The sequence below is a fragment of the Bidens hawaiensis genome, unplaced genomic scaffold (genome assembly GCF_021521415.1).
Source record: "Bidens hawaiensis isolate Kalapana, Puna unplaced genomic scaffold, B.hawaiensis_p1.1 tig00001299_1, whole genome shotgun sequence".
Lineage (NCBI taxonomy): Eukaryota > Viridiplantae > Streptophyta > Magnoliopsida > Asterales > Asteraceae > Bidens > Bidens hawaiensis.
The window spans coordinates 1,729,487-1,749,671 of NW_027491074.1; the positions used below are offsets into that span (position 1 = coordinate 1,729,487).

Sequence of the window (20,185 nt, forward strand, 5' to 3'; positions counted from 1 at the left end):
TGGGGTACAAATCACTACAACCCAAAATTGTCTTATCTTGAGTCAATCTCATTATGTGGATAAATTCTTGAGAAATTCATAAGGATGACACGCATGTCGCGTCAACTCCAATTGATACGACCCGCCATCTATCTAAAAATAGAGGCGAGGGTGTTGCTCAGTTAGAGTACTCAAGAATTATTGGTAGTCTAATGTATCATATGACATGTACTCGGCCCGATCTAGCTTATGTCGTGAGTAAGCTAAGTAGATATACTAGTAATCCGATCTAGCTTATGTCGTGAGTAAGCTAAGGTACTTAAGATACACAAGAGACTATGGACTCCATTATAATCGAGATCCAGCTGTGATCGAAGGATACAGTGATGCAGATTGGATTTCGCATATAAAAGATTCTAAATCAACAAGTGGATATGTATTCACACTTGGTGATGCAGCTATTGCTTGGAAGTCTTCTAAGCAAACGGTTATAGCTAGATCCACGATGGAATCGGAGTTTATCGCCTTGGATAAATGTGTTGAAGAAGAGGAATGGCTATATCAATTTATGGAAGACATTCCAATATGGCCAAAGCCTTTGTCGGCTATTTGCATACATTGTGACAGTCAATCAGCGATTGGTAGAGCCCATAGCGTGATGTACAATGGCAAATCAAGGCATATTCGACGTAGACATAACACGGTACGACAACTACTCACAACGGGTGTTATCACGATTGACTATGTGAAGTCAAAAGATAACATTGCAGACCCGTTAACAAAAGGCTTAAGCAAAGAGTTAGTTAACAAGTCTTCAAAAGGAATGGGACTAAAGCCCATGGGAAAAGGGGACATGAGGGAAACCTAACCTAGTTGATTGGAGATCCCAAGATCTAGGTTCAATAGGACAGCTTAATCATGAAACGAAGGGTGGTCACTGTGGGGGAGTACCACAAACCAAACTAAAGGGCGTTGCGTGTGTGCGCGTACTAGCCCATTCCAATCAGTGACACATGTTGTAAGGATAAGCATAATAAAGGTTAATGATTTGTGGAAATCAACAAACCTATTGCTTTTAATGATTCGAGCGAGAATCACCTATGTGAGAGAGAACTAAGGTCGTTCGAATAGATTTTGGGGCAAAAATCCTAGAGCTCTCACAGAACCAGGCTAATGTTCCAAGACCATAATAGGACACGACAGTGAGGGGTTGGCCAGACCAGGGAGAGTGTTGTGTGAAGTGTATTTTCGTCTACATAAATGGGGGTATGTTCAAAGACATCGTGTCTACACACCGCTAGGAGACTAACTATGCTTCACAAAGGAATGTTTAAAGGGTAACACCTACCTATCCTACAATGCTCAAACGTTGAATTGAATCTAAAAAACTTGCATGTATGGATTGACCTCAATGTGAAAATGAATGAGTTTTGTTTTCACATGTGGGGGATTGTTGGAAAATACGTGGAAATGAATGAGTTTTGTTTTCACATGTGGGGGATTATTGAAAAAATTTTTGTGAAAAAAAAAACTTTGAATTATTTTATTCAAGATTGTTAGTCAATTAGTCAAAGCCATTAAAATGTCCTTTAATTTGGTCAAAAAAATTAAAGTTTTGGTTAATGGTTCATTTAATTTGGTCAAAAATTAAAGTTTTTGTTAATGGTGATTGAAGTTTCAACTCATGTGGTTATAGTGAATGAGTTGGTTTTTCAACTATAAATACCAAGGTATTCCTTGGTTGAAAGACACACAAAATAACACATTCTCTCTTGTGTTTTCTCCAACTTTCTCTCTAAAGAATTCCAACATTCTTGATCATCTTCATCATTTTCTTTAATGTACTATTCGGGTGCTAGAGCCCTCCCCGGCAGTACATATTGCTTAGGCCGTTGTACCCTGAGAAACAAAACGGGGAGAGACCCGGAATTTATTTTAAGGGCCCCGTGTAAACACGATCCTCGGCCACAAAGCGCACGACACCACTCTTCTTCTACATCTTTCTTGAATTATTTTATTTCAATTGTAATGTAATTTTGATTTTTTCTGGTGTAATTCGAATTGTAATTTACTTGCTTTCCTATATAGGTTTGATTCCTTGTATTGTAATCATTTTATTAAAAGTGTTTTATTTTTATACGCGAACGGTTTCCTACATAAAATGCATAGCTCACATCGATGTACACATGTATCACGACTAGTTTTTTTGTTACATGAAGCACATGTATAATTAAATTCAACACCGTTGCAAACAAACTTTTTTTATTTTATAATACATGCATGTTTTCCTTTGCACCACGTGAGAAAATTTCCGTTAGTAACAAACAGTCTGCATTGTTACGCAAAATGTGGTAAAAAAAAGTATAGTCGATGAATATAACAATATGTTACACCACAAGAGCGACATGCACTATATTGTCTATACATTTAAAAATGCTCTCTATGCATGTCATGCTCTATTATTACCAAAATAAAAGGTTCAAATTTCCATCCCTTGGTGATGTTGCTCGTTGAAACTCCTTAGTTTCATTCCTCCCACACCCATGAAATCAACTGTCAAGTTTTCACCATTTCCGTCTTTTTTAAACATTAATAAAGGATTTCTGGAATCATTCAATCCTGGATTAGGGTTATGACTAACATTATTGTTGTTATTGTTCATAACGTCCTCTTTGCTTGGGTTCATTAACCCAGCGAACGCATCTATTCCATCAATATTCCCTTCACCATTGATACTAGGGTTAAAAAACCGCGATAGTGAATTTTCCTGAATCAGGCTTGTGAATCCACCACCAAAAATCCCAGAAAATTGTGATTGATCAACTAGGGTCTCATTGTTGTGGTAAGTGCCACCTCCGCCATAAGATGGAGGTGCCATAGTAGTAACAAAGTTGCTCATCCCATTATTGTTGTTATTGTTATTGTAATTGTTATCATTACAAGAGGTGGCCCCCATTTTGGCTGCTTTTTGTAACAAGGCAGTGGCTGAAGTGAGGGGCGAGGCGAGGGTGGTGCCGCCTAGCTGCAAAGAAGAAGGCGAAGCGTTTCTTGGGCTGTTGACGAATAGGCTTCCGCGACCACCTTGCATGATGTTCAAAGGTAATAATTCTGATGAGATTTTGGATCCTTGCATGCATCCATGGCTAAACTCCGGTGAAGTGATGGAGGTTGTGAGATTGATGTTTTGGTTGGGTTGATGATCATGGTCGTTGTGATGGTCTTGTTGCATGGTTTGGGTGAGTTTGTTGTTCTCTTCAGCAAGTGCATCACAAAAGGCTCTATGAGTTATGAAGCTGTCCCTTCTGTATAGACTCACATAATCAAAAAGAGGATTAAAAATCATTATGACAAACAAAAAGGACACACCCCCCTTTTTCTTTTTGTCAGTCTCGATCGTTATTTTAATATTATAATAGTTCGTTTCTGGTAGAATTCTAATTAATTAGTGTTATAAGAACTTGACAAGTATAGCCGTCTGTATAAAAAAAATTATCCCCATCATATATCATATAGCTCAGTTGGTTAAGGAATTCGTAAGAATTGGAACAACAATAATGCAAAGATCCGGACTATGTGTGGAACAGTTTATTTAGCTTTATAAAGATGACAATTGGCATAAGAGGATGGGTATATTGAAGCTAGGATTTTGATCAAGTAACTATAATAAAATGATACGTTCATTTAAAGTATAAACGGTTTATAAAACATGTTTTTATAACGGCTTAAATTTTATACTTTTTTTATTTTGTCACCCACGGAATTGATCGAAATCCTAATGACATAGAAAAACAAATACAAATTTGTATACAACCCCTTAATACTGGTGGAGCAAAGTCCCCTTAAGAAAGGCATTGCTTTTTTTAAAAAAAAATTAATATATATTCTAATCTTAAACTCACATATTCCGCCCACTGCAAGGTTTGAACTAAGGTGGAGCAATAACCGAACTAAACTAAAAACCAATGAAATTGAACCAAAAGTAAACGATAACTGAGTCAATCAAAAACGGTTATCAGTTATTTTGTATGCCCCCTGTTTATCAAAATTAACCGAACTGAACCGAACAATTCATATTTTTCATGTATTTCTATCATTTATACCTCAATTCGATATATTTCATATTTTATACCCATGTCATGTATTTACATCGTCATTTCATGCATTTATTATATATATATATATATATATATATATATATATATATATATATATATATATATATATTAGCATTTCATGCATGTATATCTTTATTTCATGTGTTTATACTTTCACTTAATGTATTTATGCATCCATTTTATGTATTTTTAAGTAAAATTTTTAGCCAAAAATTGATTTTGGTTATTAGTAGAAATCAATCAAACCGAACCGAAAAATTAACCAAATAAATCAAACCGATTGATTAATAACCAATTGATTAATTTCATTAAGAATATTAACTGAACCGAGTCATATATAGTTTAATTTAAATCCTTAACCTTCAAGAAAACGAACACCTATTACTATTATACAGGTCATTGGGCCAAACTGTCTTTTACTAATCAACCTTTTTTTTTCTTTTTTTTTTTTTTTTTTGTGAATGACTAAAACTAACCCTTAACCTTCAAGAAAACGAACACCTATTACTATTACTATTACTATTACACAGGTCATTGGGCCAAACTGTCTTTTACTAATCAACCTGTGTTATTTTTTTTTATTTATTATTATTTTTTTGAACAACTAAAACTAAAATTTTGGACGTTATACTAGGGTTTGAACATGTGTCCTTCTATTTCACATTTTAATCATCTTATCATCTCGTTAAAATAGAAAATATATGTAAAAGACCTAGGTTTCATTTAACTATCCTCTGTTACAAAGTTTTACATGTTTATATAATAACTAGTTTTTATCCTCTGTACGACGTGGTTGTCTTACGTTATTCGTTTCTAATATGTATATATGTTTTTGGATTTTAATTTTATTTATGCAAGAAAGTTAATAATATACTTAGGGTTTAATGATGAAAGAGTTTCACAAATAAATAAGACGTTATAGCCCGGTTTAAAAGCTATCTAAGTTTGGTGAGACCCATGACCCACTTGTCTTTTTACTACTAGCCAGGTGTCTGTGCGATGCAGCGGTGTATGCGCAAATGCAACCAGTGTTGGTACATTTGTAACCTCGCAACGGTATGTGCATAACCCGACGGTGGTATGCATTTAACGTGACATCGGGCGCGTAACAAGTGCCGGTAAACACACCACACAACGCCTATACGCGAGCAATCCGGTATGTATAAACAATGTCATTTGCGTAACTGATGCTTGACTAACTGGTGGCGACAATCAATAAACAAAAATGAAATGTACAGTAATTTCAAATAAACTACTTTCTAACCTAATTCGTTTTGACGGACATGTTCCGACCCAAAAATGTTTTTAACCCGAAACCCGTTTTGACATGACCCCTTTCGATCTAAACCCATCCTGACATGAACTAAATAAACCCTTTTTTTTATTAACCCGTTCCAACCCCAACCCGTTCCGACACCATTAGCCAAACTTGCTCGACCCATTGCCGTTAAGAACAGGTAATCGAGTAACATGTTAGTTTTTTTAGAATTAATAAACTATAGCAATATCATACTTAAATTAAAGAGAATAAAATGCTCGTTTTTATGGTGTAATTTTTCCAAAAAAATATTAACGTGTGAAAAAGTTACGGTTGTTATAAAGTCGTGGGGCCAGTTGGATTATAATGAGGGTGAAATGTGTAACCGTTTAATAAATTAACAAAACTTAATTGAAGTTGAAGGACCATTATTTTAAAATATTTTTGAATGAGCAACGACTATATTACCACTATATTTTTAAAATTCTATATATTGTTACTTGTAGAATATGCAACAAGATTGGTACCTTTTAAAATTTAAGAGGTCTCTCACTCCTATATTATATATAGTATGAACATAAAATTGTTTCTTAATTATAAATAATATTTTTTTAAATCGACTATTAATTTTAATATATCCCTATTTTATAGGATTTTCATATTAAATATTTGGTAATATTAAAATGTTTAATATAATGAGATATTAACCGTTTAAGGGCTATCTGGATTTGGTAAGACTCATACCTATGAAATCGGATCAAATGCATGAAAAATCTCTATTAACAAATAAAACAATCTTGTGACTTGAGATAATGTATGAAACAACCAGAGAACTTTTAAAGGTTTCGTTTATATATATATAAGATTTATGTAATTTATTTTACTAAACAACATGTTTTTAAATGTAATACATACATGTTTTTTATTAAAAAAAAATGGAACAGCGACTTCTTGTGTTTAGGCTACCGCGCTATTTAAATTTGAAGAGCCTGTTGTCCTACTCTTGCCTATTATTTTTATTTATTTATTTATTTTTATGTTTTTAAATGTAATACATACATGTTTTTTATAAAAAAAAATGGAACGGCAACTTCTTGTGTTTAGGCTATCGCACTATTTAAATTTGAAGAGCCTGTTGTCCTACTCTTGCCTATTGATTTTTATTTATTTATTTATTTATTTTTACTTAAAAAAATTTAATAGCACATGATTCTTATTAAGTAACCAGAATAATTACCCAATATAACACCGGCTTGAGGTAACAACCAGCTCGATTTTAAACATTTGCTGTGTCAACTGCGATTTAAATATCTTATGATCGTCATGTTTTCAAATACATGTATTATCATTCTTTTATTAATTTGCGTTCTTAGTTTTCATATGAATTTTAAACCAGAAGAGTGTATAGGTTTTTCCTTAATACAAAAGGATTTATCTTCCAACATTATATATTGTGTTGACAAAATAACTTTTCATAATTTTATGAAATCTTTTTGTGACTCTTAAAAAGTTCTATTAAGTTAAAACCATTTTTTTAAATTTTAATTAAAAAACGGTAGCCCGTCAAAGTCAGGTTTTATTAGTATTTAGAATCAAATGATTATATCTTCTCTATTCTAATAAGTAAAAATAACTTCGGCTACAAGACACATTTTCAGCTATTCTCAAGGTTGTTTTCCACTCATCCTATTAAAATATAAAATAAGATTTTTTTATTATTTTAATAATCAATATAAAACATGAAATCAAATTAAATTTTGAGTTACGTGACTATGATATGGTTGAATTATTCTATAAACGCTCAAAAAATAAAAAATGTGATAAATCATAATTAATTCACATATTTTAAGTAAGGATCAAAGTGAAAAAGACATAAAAGTAATATCACATATTTTATCTCTTCAAAATCAAGACACATGTCAATTCTTCCGTAATTTTAAAAAGACTATAATTTTTTCATGTAATATTTTTAAAGAATCACCATAATAACAATTATTTTTTATCTTTAATATGAGTATGACTTTGTTATATAAAAACTAAAAAAAATACGTCAGTATGTCTTTTTGATTGTCATTGTGTCTTCTTTCGCCATTGTGTCTTTCTACTTATTATTGTGTGTGTGTTTTTTTAATACTAATAACACCCTTGTTTAATCATAATATGTAAATATAATGATAAAATAACAAAAAATTATCAAATACATAAAATACAATGATGAATACATATTACACAATGACCTGAAACATAAAACACAATGAAAAATATATATTATACAATAACATAAACGTAATACTCTTTTTTCTCAAATTAAGTGAATGCCATATGTCAATCCCAAACAAAAGACAATAAGCGTAATACACAATGATGAGTAAAAGATACAATGACGAGCATAAAGGCACAATGACATAAGTTTTGTTTTAGTTTTTGTCTTTATTATGAGTATCAATTGAAAGACACGATAACCAGAACCTATAACATAATAGGTAGAAAACCTAACTGAAAAATACAATGACCAACTAATAACACAATATATATAAAAATTTTACTAATTTTATTTTTGTTTTTATATAGCAATATGATATACTCATATTAAAGATAAATAAAGTTTTTATTATTATGAATTTTTTTAAAATAAATTATTGTATGAAAATCTATTAACGCTTTAAAATGAAAAATGAATTGACATGTGTCTTGTATGCGGAGAAAAAATGTCAACAGATATGGGTTAATCCTTTTATACCTTTTTCATTATTTTGGTCTTAAATAAATCTCACGCTTCTTAATCTTATGGCCCTTTGTATTTTAAATTTTAAGCTTATCCTTTATATACACACTAGGTTGTAGGTTGTTTTACATTTTTCGTTTTTTAATATTTATTTTTTAGATTTTAAATTTTTTTATTCTAAGAAAGTTAATGATATACTTAGGCCATGTTTGGGATTCCTTATTTGCACCTCCTTTTGACTTATATAAGTTGTTTTTGATAAGTTACTCCCTCCAAACTTATCAAAACCTCCTTTTTCTTTCTTTAAGAACTTAAAAAAGTCACATTACCCAACACCTTTATAACTTATAAAAGTTAATAAGTTACAAGAAGGAAAAAGATAAGGAATCCCAAACACTCCATTAAAGTTTGATGATGAATGGGTTTCACGAATAAATGATAACTCGTTTAAAAGCTATCTGGATTTGGTGACCTATGATTCGCTTATTTTTTTTTACTATAAAATTGTTTCTTAATTATAAATAATATCTTTTAAAAAAAATCAGATATTAATTTTTAGTATATCTTATTTTATAGGATTTTCACATCAAATATTTGGTAAGATTAATATTTAATTTAATGAGATGTTATAACTTGTTTAAGAGCTATCTGGGTTTGGTGAGACCAATACTCGTGAATTCGGGTCAAATGCATGAGAAACCTCAATTTACAAATAAAACAATCTGGTGGCTTGAGAGAATCTAGGGAGCAACCAGAAAGCTTTTAAAGGCTTTTGTTTCAAATATTTCGTAAGATTAATTTTTAATTTAATGAGATGTTATAACCCGTTTAAGAGCTATTTGGGTTTGGTGAGACTCATACCCGTGAATTCGGGTCAAGTGCATGAGAATCCCCCATTTACAAATAAAAAAATCTGACGGCTTAAAAGAATTTAGAGAGCAACCAGAGAGCTTTTAAAGGTTTTCGTTTATATATATCATAAATATATCTATGTAGTTATTTTAAATTTTTAAAGTTCATTATTATATTTTAACAAACTTCCATCTATGGAAGTTAATTTTGTTTTTTTGTTTTTAATCATAACAAACTTTCAATATTTATGTGATTTGAAATCCATCTATGTTTATATTATCGATCTGCTTAATATCTACATGTCACATACTAGGTTAGAAACTTACATATTAAACTACACATGTAACATGTTAAATTAAAAAAAAATACTAAATAAATAGTAGCAATTAAGATTTAAAAATTGTGAAACGATTTTTTGAGATAAGATGTGATTAAAGTTTATGTGTAAATAATGTAATTTAATCATATTATTGTAAAATATCATTTATAATTCTTAAAATACTTGCTAACTATTTAATTTAATATTTTTATTAAGCTCGTGTAATAGTTTTTTAATCTAATTAGTTACAAAACAATATTTCAAAATAAAATCCAGAGTCACACATCTTGAATATTCATGAGGTTATCATGCAAGTATGTAACGAATCCGCCGTATATTGGCAATCGATTTTTGCTACAAATTTCAAAAAAAGAAGAAATATATTAAAAATCAGCCAACTAACTTGCTTTAATCAGTTACTTAAAAAAAAGGTGTTGTTTTTTTTGTCTCTATAATATGAAGGTTATATTGAGAATGATTTAACACCCACTTGGCCGCTAAAATGATGAAATTTGACTTTGTTATTAAAACTTTTAGAGAGAGATGTTTATCATAAACAACCGGTCAATAATTAAGCATTTAAATATTATCTTCTGGTGATGAGTTTCATCACGTCACGCTAAATTATTGTAACAAAGAAATTCATAAACCTAAATCGTTGGGTTTTTTTTTTTCAATCTCTATAATAGCTCATATGTAAAATTTCATAGTTTGTATATTTCAAATGCGTGAGGGTTGGCATTTGAGTAACTCTTTAGGTTGTTACTTATGATCTTGACTTAATGTACAAGCTGTGTTAGATAGTCTTTTGCTTCATGTGACAGGTGAGGTTGTGTACATAAGATTGCTTCGCGATCCGACCCCTGGCCACTCTACACCCTATGAAAGTCAAGCATTGGGTATGCTCTATATACAAAATTGCTATCTTCATATACATATAATAACCATCAAACTAATTTTCATAGGTTTTTAATCTATTACACGTTTACTTACACATTTGTAACTAATATAACCAATACTAATAGCATATATTATACGTTTAGAATATATCGTTATATATCTCCTTATAACTAGGAAATATTGTTGTAAATTAATTTCTAGAATAGAAGATTCTATTGTAATTATATGTAAGGATGTTTATCTTTGAATGAGAGGATACGAATTATTTTCCAATAAATACCTTCACTTATACATATGTAGAATATGTATGTAAATACAAACAAAACTTAATATTTTTCTTTTAGTTTTAAAAGATATGACTACACATAACATTTATACCCTATTATGTTATTTTTAAACACCTTAATGTTGAAAATTTATAATGATCAATTTGTTATGCGTGTCTTAATAAAAAGGATATTTGGTAAAAAGTGTGGGAAGGCACCATTTGTGAAAGAAAATGCAAAAATGAATGAAACAACGATGACAAAGATGCTAAAAAGAACATACCTTGATGGAAATGAAAAGTTAAGCAAACCACGTAGTAATATAAGAGTGTCACAAGATCAAAATTTAAATGAAAATAAATGGAAAGGTAATATTGGAAATTTGGAATAACTTAACATTGTTAATTTTTATTAAGTAGTGATTTGTTAAAAAACAGTAATGACTTTTCATACATTAATATTTAAAAAAATATGTCTTAAAATCGATCATTTTTAACTTGAATTTTGCATTTAGGATACCACACTCATCAAAGTGTTCTAATTTTTATCTAAAATGATGTTTTAATTATGACATATCTGCCAATAAGATTTAGTTTATTTCAAAGGATGTTTTAGTTATTACAACATCATGCTTTAGCTCTGGACATAATTCTTTTATGACATTATTCATCCTTACCCATTAAAAATCATGTTATTTGACACAATAACTTTTAAACATAAATCCCATAAATTCTTATATATACCATACATGTGGTGATGGCGTGGAAAGACAACGGTGACAAAAATGAAACATATTTAATTCAATGTGGGTGTTACTTTAATTAAATATTCAAAATTTTGAGGTGGATGGAATATACAATTTCACAATCATTATGTTCCAAAATTTAATAATCATTTAACAATATTAAACGAACAAATAGCTATAAACAGTTAGTATTTGCAGATTAGGGTTGTTAATAATATTTGTTAACGGATCGAAGTCATAATGTTATATATATACACGTGTATATATATATATATGCGTGTGTGTATATTAATTTTAGAGAAGTGATCTCAAATGGGTTCACTCACAAATTTTTTTGCACCCTTTTGTCTCTTTTTTAACAACCAATAATTAAACTCCGGCTATCTAGGATAATTCAATTGTAAAACATGACCTCGAACATCTGTGATCGCAATTAGCACTGGTAGCCCAAGTTCGCTATCTCCTATTATGGGAAAATCCCGTCACCCGAAAGCGGGTAAAATCCGGTTAAGATCACATTCAAACTCGAGACCTTGCGGCTTCTAGCATCTTCACTTACCTTCCAATACTAGTTAAATAAAGTTCATTTCTAAATATTTTTTTAAATGATAAGTGACACCTTGATCTATTTCTCACCCCTAAACTACATTAAGATTTAAAAGAATAATGCATTCTCATGACAGGTTTGAACCTAGTCTTCTTCCCGAAACCTTTACCACACTCGAATGGCATCTCCTTTAATATAGGACTAGGTTAAACCCCGTGTTATAAACGAACGGAAAATATATAAAACTTCATATATATATATATATAGGCAAAGTATAGAATAAAAACCCACTTAAGTTGTGAAAACCCTATATAACATCGTTTTTTTTTTGTTACATGTAAGATATGTTGTAACATTTAATACAAAACATCGAAACATTAAAAAAAATTGTTTTGCTATTTTTTAACATTTTTTATTAACTTTTTATATGTTTTTAGGAGAGAGAAAATGTTATATTTATGTTAACATTTTTTATTAACTTTAATTGTGGACCACAAGATTTAATATTTAATTAAAAACATGTGATAGAGAATGGGTTTCTAGAGTTTTCACAATTCAAGTGGGTTTTTATTTTAACCTAATATGTATATATATAATAGGAAGTATAGAGTTTGTAGGAAGGATAAGAAGTAATCTTGTCCATTGATTTTGAATATGGAGGGTTGAGATTAATTTATGAGGAAATCAAGTGTGAATACAAGGTAAAGGGCATAAAAGGAATAACACATTTGTTGACTTTCTCTCTTCACATGCAAGGCACATGTCAAATTCCCCCGTCATTTTAAAACGTCCATAACTTTTTTTTACGATGTTTTTATTGAAAAAGAAATTCACCATAATAACGAGTGTCTTTTTATCTTTTATATGAGTACCATATCGTAATATAAAGATTAAAAAAAAGTTAGTGGGTTTTTACAAATTGTGTTTTACCGAATTGTGTTTAACAAAATTGTGTTATACAATAGTATTTTTCATTGTGTTTTTTCCATTGTGTTATACAATTGTGTTTTTATCATTGTGTTTTTTTTCATAGTGTATTTTTCCATTGTGTTTTTTTCATTGTGTTTTTCATAGTGTTTTTTCGGACTTTTCCGGCGAGGTGGTGGCGGTGGGTGACGGTTGTGGTGGCGGTGGGCGGTGGAGTGGTGGTGGTTGTAAGAGATGAGTGAAGATGTAATTGGGTTTTATGTAAGTGGGTTTTTGAAATTAATTTAAGTGGGTTTTGAGATTAAAGTAAGTGGGTTTTGATATTAAATTATTAGACTAAAATACCCTCCTTCCTAGCCTTCTTAGGAAAATCAAACTTTTTATTTGAACCTAACCCATATATATATATATATATATATATGTATATATATATATATATGTATATATATATATAGGCTAAGTATAAAATAAAAACCCATTTGAGTTGTGAAAACTCTAGAAACCCATTGTCAACCACATGTTTTTAATTAATGTTTAAATCTTGTGGTCCACAATTAAAGTGAATAAAAAATGTAAATATAAATATAACTTTTTCTCTCTCCTGAAAACATATATAAAAATTAGTAAAAAAATGTTAAAAAATAGCAAAACATTTTTTTTATGTTTTGATGTTTTGTATTAAATGTTACAACATATATTACATGTAACAAAAAAAAACGATGTTACATAGAATTTTCGCGGGTTTTCACAACTCAAATGGATTTTCATTTTAACCTTACTCTATATATATATATATATATATATATATCTGTGTGTGTGCGCGCATGTGTGTTATATACATTTTAATGAATTATAAACGTCAGATAATATAGCATTATTATTATTATTATTATTATTATTATTATTATTATCAAATTATTACTTTAATTAAAAGAACCCAACGTACAAAAGACAAATAAAAAAATAACAATTTAAAATATAATTATAAGTTAAGCCATATATTTCTAACTTATACAATGAAACAAAAATTACATATTAATTAAAACTTCATCATCTGCTGAAGTCATATGTTGAAAAGTATAAAGCGTAAACATGTAGATGTTGTAACATAAGTTGTGTGTTATAAAACTAATTTTATTAAAATTATAAAACATTTAGGTACACAACATATAAAATGTTAAAAATATGAATGTAACAATGAGATATAATTATAATTTTTATTAAACCGCGCGTTTAATAAAGCAACAATCTAATCCAAAACTCGTGACTTAAACCACCATTTCAATCTAAACATTCATACATTCGGTTCAAACATTCATAAATAATTTCTAAAAATCCAAAAAAAAAAGAAAATAACAAAGTCTCAAAGTTTAAAAAAATAGCAATCAAAATAATTAATTGTCTTTATCACTCAATAAATGATAATTATAACATTTATTTTAAAACTTTATTCAACTTAGGAGTTAATTTTAAAATTAATGTTCAAATTAACATGTGAAAATTATATAATGGAAAATTAATGAGTTGAAAGCCTATGTAGACATACTAATTAAATGCCATGTGAAAACATTGTTTTGATTTAATAGTACATTAAAATGTAATAATACCACCTATTTAAGAGTTTTACATGCCACTTCTCACGTGTTTACGAACTAAGATATTAATGATTATATATTTGTATATCCTAGTTCAATAACTTAAAAATGTTTAATAGTTATAATTTAAAATCACTGTTCATATTATATATAATTCAAATTTATTCAAATCCTCAATAATCATATAGACTTTACTTTATTGACTTTAGATGCATGCATGCCATAAAATTCAATCCAGATCACATCATTTTAGTTGCTATCATATATATGAAGACAAAAGCGTAGCACGTATGACTGTATTCGACTAGTTAGTGAACTCCTATACATTACTTAGGTACCTTTACACCTAAATTTATTTCAGTCTCATATAATTAAAATAATAAAACTAATTACTAACGTAATAAGCACTCCATACTTTTCTTAATCAATATCATCATTTAGTTAACTATGTAGACATATACATTAATTTAATTCTAGCTAGTAAAATCTTAACAAATAAGTAAGGTGGGGATTAAAAAAACCATTTAATAAATTTGTTTTTCTATTACTAATAATAACAACAATAAGAATAATCTGAACTTGAGAATAGTCTTCATTTAATGTGTTTGTATATTTGACTATATATAAAAGCTAGGTTAGTCCAACTCCAATTAATATTGTATCTATATATTAATAAAAACATAAAAGCTTCACAAGATTCATGACACTGTTTGCTTTTTTAATCGTAAGCAGGTAGATAAACTAGAAATTAAATATATACTAAAAAACGGACTTCAACTTCAATCAGCAGTCGACATTGATAAGAAATATTATTCTAGCTGGTTTGAAGAAACACTAATCGACCCCGGTCAGATTACGGATAATCTGGGGGCTAAATAGATGTTTCCCACGAGGGGTTATGTCCGGCAAAGATGGTTCTTCTGGTGACCTGCAAAACAGACACCGTGAGCTCGTCACTTAGAAGGGGGGGGGGGTACATCCTTGTGACCACCCTCCGGTGTGAGAATCAGACTAGATTGCTCTTGAATATAAGTGTATATTAAGAGATTGCTAGAAAAGATAAGATGTGATAAGGTAATGTAATGTAATGTCTCCATACCATTTCAAGGTGTTGGAGTATTTATAGCCGAATGTAGGTTTCCAAGCAGGTACAGCCGGCTGAATAGTATTCCTGTTCTGCCAACTGTGGGCTACGCACGTGCCATGCTGGTGGTTGGTGGGTAGGCAGCGGCTGATAGTGACCAGGCCGGCTGTGTACTATTCCTGTTCCACCAACTGCATGCTATGCACGTCCTCCGACAGGTTGGTGAGTAGGCAGCGGCTGATAGTGACATACAGTACAAGAGCGTGCTGTTCGTCATACTGTTGTCAGTGGGCTGTCGTATCTTTGGTCAGATCTTTTGTCCATACCTCGTCAGGTACAGTACAAAAGATCCTCCAGTATCGTACGGACTGGCTCATTTGTGCGGGAGTGTTCCCGGCTTTGTGCGTGAGTGTTCCCGGCTTGCTCACTCCTTCAGGTGACATTACTGAATTATTTAAGAGTTAAGTGCCTTGTGCGTGTAGCCTTGCTGCGCGGGTAGCCTTCCCTGATGGCTAGTATCCGTTTCTGCGGGAACAGGCGGAGTACGTCGACCATTGGGAGGCTTTTCTTGCGGGAACAGCTTGCGTACTGCGCGTAAGGACGTCACGTCTCTGAGCATGGTGGGTCCTGCGGATCCAGTTGGTTTCTGCGCAGACGTCTCTTCAAGGTGAGTCTTGCGAGTTTAGCCTTTGCGCAGACGTCCCTGTTGAAGGTGAGTCTTGCGGGTTCAACTGCGCAGACGTCCCTCTTTGAGGTGAGTCTTGCGGGTCCAACTGGGCTCTGCTGGGACCTACCTCTTCAAGTCCCCCCAGTCCAATGTTCTTCTCATGAATTGTTAATAAGTGAGGTGAACTTTTGGACTTAAGCAAAGGGTTTTGAAAAGGGTTTAGTTTTAGGGTTTTCCATGGGGATTCTTCCCGCGGAAGTCCTAATGTCACGTGCAGAAATTCCCGACTTTTCTGCTTGATCTTTGGGTATGATGCGGGTAGGTCTGTAACCTCCTCGCAAGTCAGGAGCGTTGAGTTCCACTTGTGTAGATTCTCCATGAGGTTTTGGTAGTTTTGAACATAGTGATCAATTATGTTAAAACAACCAATTCCATCTTGGAGCTTCAAACAATCTAGTTCTCGACGTTCCCGCTATGCGGGGATGTTATTCCCGTCTCCGCAAGCATGGCCCAGAAGATCCTTCTTGGTTTCAATTCCCTGCGGAGTGCTAGGTATGTGAAGGGTTTCGCCTTGACACTGTACCCGCACTCGTCTTATAGTTACTTTACTTCCAAGGTATTCCTGGCTTCAATTCCCTGCGGGTGCTAGGTATGTGAAGGGTTTTGCCTTGACACTGTACCCGCACCCGTCTTATAGTTACTTGGTTGCCGAGGTATTCTTGGCTTCAATTCCCTGCAGGTGCTAAGTATGTGAAGGGTTTTGCCTAAACACTGTACTCGCACCTGTCTTATAGTTACTTGGTTGCCAAGGTAAGGGGTATAGTCCCGCTTACTTTTGAATCTCTTTGAATCTTTTTGAAATTCGAAGAGTTGGTGAAAGGATAAGAACAGTCCAAACTGTTGAAATGTCGTCCGACGGTTTCTTCTGGCAGTGTCAGGACGTGCAGGAAGTTATGGCGACGTGACAGTATAAGGTCATTCCAGACGCTTTTTCAGGCGCGTGGGCGCGAGTTTTCGGGCGCATGGCCGCGAAGTTTACGGCACGCGTCCTGTCAACAGCTGTTGCCAGCTTGCTTTTTCCACGTGTCATAGTTTCATTGCACCAGTGTTTTCCTCTCTCTTCCGCATTAAATTCATCGCATTCATTGCGATGAGTATATAAAGGGAGGAGAGGTTGCATCTCAACTCACAGTTTCACCTATCTTCTTCTTCTAAACGATTTCCGGCGAATACTCTAACTTTTCTGTCGAGCATTCTCCTGAAATCGTTCTTCTTTACATCCAAAACATGTCTTCTGTTCATGATCTTGAGGCTATGCACGTCCTCCGACAGGTTGGTGAGTAGGCAGCAGCTGATAGTGACATACAGTACAAGAGTGTGCTGCTCGTCATACTGTTGTCAGTGAGCTGTCGTATCTTTGGTCAGATCTTTTGTCCATACCTCGTCAGGTACAGTACAAAAGATCCTCCAGTATCGTACGGACTGGCTCATTTGTGCGGGATTGTTCCCGGCTTTGTGCGGGAGTGTTCCCGGCTTGCTCACTCCTTCAGGTGACATTACTGAATTATTTAAGAGTTAAGTGCCTTGTGCGTGTAACCTTGCTGCGCGGGTAGCCTTCCCTGATGGCTAGTATCCGTTTCTGCGGGAACAGGCGGAGTACGTCGACCATTGGGAGGCTTTTCCTGCGGGAACAGCTTGCGTACTGCGCGTAAGGACGTCACGTCTCTGAGCATGGTGGGTCCTGCGGATCCAGTTGGTTTCTGCGCATACGTCTCTTCAAGGCGAGTCTTGCGAGTTTAACCTTTGCGCAGACGTCCCTGTTGAAGGTGAGTCTTGCGGGTTCAACTGCGCAGACGTCCCTTTTTGAGGTGAGTCTTGCGGGTCCAACTGGGCTCTGCTGGGACCTACCTCTTCACGGTTGCTTATCATTTTCATATTGTCGAAGAAAACGATGTGCCATGATCATGAGGTTGTTTAAAATTTCAGAAACGTTCTAAAACTTCTTCCTTTTTTAATCATATATAAATTTGTTTATATAATTATGTTAAGCTCAAATACAAATAGATTTAGCGTGCTAAGCGTACAAATAACTATCATATTTATATTAACACTAAAGTAATTATTATTACTTTATTTTTTGTAGTGTAATTACTCTGGTTTAAAATTGTAGAGTAATAATAATTGATAGTGTGTGTATATGTTTTTGAATGGTTATACGTTTAGTAGGTTAATTTCATTTATACCGGATCTCATCCCTATATGTAAATATAATATTTATTAAAATAAAACTTAAGAGATATTGAGGTGAGGTGAACCTGGAAAAGATGGTACCGCAGTCACATTTGTATTCTTTGGTGCCACATATTTTGGAATGAGCCTTCCAATCACATTGTACAGCATATCTTTTGCCACATTTCTCACATTTCCATTTCTTTTCGCCATGTTTTCGGCTATAATGTTTCTTGATCCCGGTTAGATCACCCAGTGCACGAGCCGGATTGTGATGGACGCATGTTGGTTCAGGACATATGTACACACGTTTTATTATCTTAGTACCGGTTCGTTGTCTAAGTTTCCATGGCAAGTTATGTCCCCTCCTATGCAGTTGTAGGTTTTGATCTCTTTGGAAACCCTTGTTGCAAATTTCGCACACGTATTTGTTCTTAGCCATTAGACTTGTTGGCGATAACGCAATGACTTGGGCATTCGGATCTGTTATTTGATCACAAATACATAAATAATATTGTTGCATCTCAAGAAAAGATTTGGAACATGTCCCAAGAAAAATGGATCTAGGATAAGCATTAAAGAAGAAATTAAAATAATTTATACATGCACTGTGAAGTGTATACATCAACCACCCCACCCAACTCCCAAACACTATTTGATAGGAGCAGTACACATGTATGTGTAATTACTTCAAGCAGCAAAAAACAAAAGTAACTATTTGATAGGAGCAGTACACATGTATGTGTAATTACTTCAAGCAGCAAAAAACAAAAGTAGAAGAGAAAAGATAAGGGGTAAAAGAACTCCAATTATTGCAATCCATAAACCAATAATTGAATCTCCCTTTTCTTATTTGACCCCTATCTAACATTTCTGTCATGGATTTTTTTTTTTTCAAGCTTTCCTCCTACTATTTACATTATACCGTCAATACCAAGAATCGAACCCTAAACCTTTCACCCAAAGGCCAAAGCCTTTACCATCCCACCAAAGTGGTGATGGCTGTCATGGATTTCTGATCTAATAGGTTTGGACAATTTCATGATATGTATTTTATAAGTCATGAAACAAAATTCTTTATTTGAATTTTGTGTACAAACTTATTAATAAAATATTCATTTACTAGCTTTCTTAGTATATTCCACATGTTTTTTATTAACAAAAATCATTAGCTTATTTCCAACTCCTTGGCATTCAATGGTCATAGAGTAGATAAATCTAGCACAAAATCACAATCATATATTCAAAATATGATAGCATGATGATTAATAGATTGCTTATTATGTTTTTTAATGCTTGCTCTCTAGTCTGTGTGCGAGAGAGAGATTATAGTAACAGAAATGAATTGGGAAGAAAGCTAATTACCTGGAGTTCCTGGTAAGGATCTTTTCTTCTTCTTAGATGAATCTTGAACAAGGTCTTGAGAAGTGGATCCAAAATCTGTAGAGTTGACTACTGGTGGCAGTCTTTGTTGACCTTCTTCAACAACAGCACCAGTATTAGTATTACCTGAAGAGAAGCTTCCTCGTTCATCTGCTGAGACATTTGACATACTGAAATACAAACAAATATAGTTTGGAAACAAAAGATGTAAGCTTTATAAAGTCTTCTGTGTTGCAACAATATTTAAGTAATTTGTTTTCTTGTTGATTGGCAGAAGCTATGCCAATAGGGTTTATTCTTAATTCTGTGTTTTTGGTTTCATTGGGTGCTCATAGTGGACACAAAACATGGGATTTGCGGTTGTAACCACAAGACAAAACACCAGCAAAATCTACTTAGTTTGTGTAAGAGATAGGAGGGGGAGAAATAAGTTCTTGAAACAAGAAACTAGAGACAAAACATGGGTCTTCATGGTCATAGAAATTATAATATATTAGCATTTTTGGTTATTTATTTTTTCTTTTTCTAATATATTGTGGACTACCTAATCACATCATGTGTTATATTCCATGTTTTGTTAGGTATCAAGAGGTT

At 32.6% G+C, this 20,185-nt stretch overlaps 1 protein-coding gene across 1 annotated transcript; it reads right to left on the reverse strand.

The window, feature by feature from the left end:
* Positions 1–2,341: 2,341 nt before the first annotated feature.
* On the reverse strand, positions 2,342–19,784 carry LOC143571000 (protein indeterminate-domain 7-like). Its single transcript, XM_077056518.1, has 3 exons — positions 19,574–19,784; positions 18,295–18,691; positions 2,342–3,281 (listed from the first exon to the last, which is right to left on the reverse strand). The coding sequence occupies exons 1-3, from the start codon at positions 19,758–19,760 to the stop codon at positions 2,459–2,461; spliced, it is 1,407 nt and encodes a 468-aa protein (XP_076912633.1). The 5' UTR covers positions 19,761–19,784; the 3' UTR covers positions 2,342–2,458.
* Positions 19,785–20,185: the final 401 nt, after the last annotated feature.

Bases quoted from the DNA above. Each gene is read 5' to 3' on its own strand.
- LOC143571000 (XM_077056518.1), bottom strand. From the start codon at position 19,760: ATGTCAAATGTCTCAGCAGATGAACGAGGAAGCTTCTCTTCAGGTAAT. The intron at 18,692-19,573 runs GTAATTAGCTTT...ATCAAATAACAG, and splicing joins ATCCTTACCAGGAACTCCAG to ATCCGAATGCCCAAGTCATT. The intron at 3,282-18,294 runs GTTCACCTCACC...GAGTCTATACAG, and splicing joins TGCGGTACCATCTTTTCCAG to AAGGGACAGCTTCATAACTC.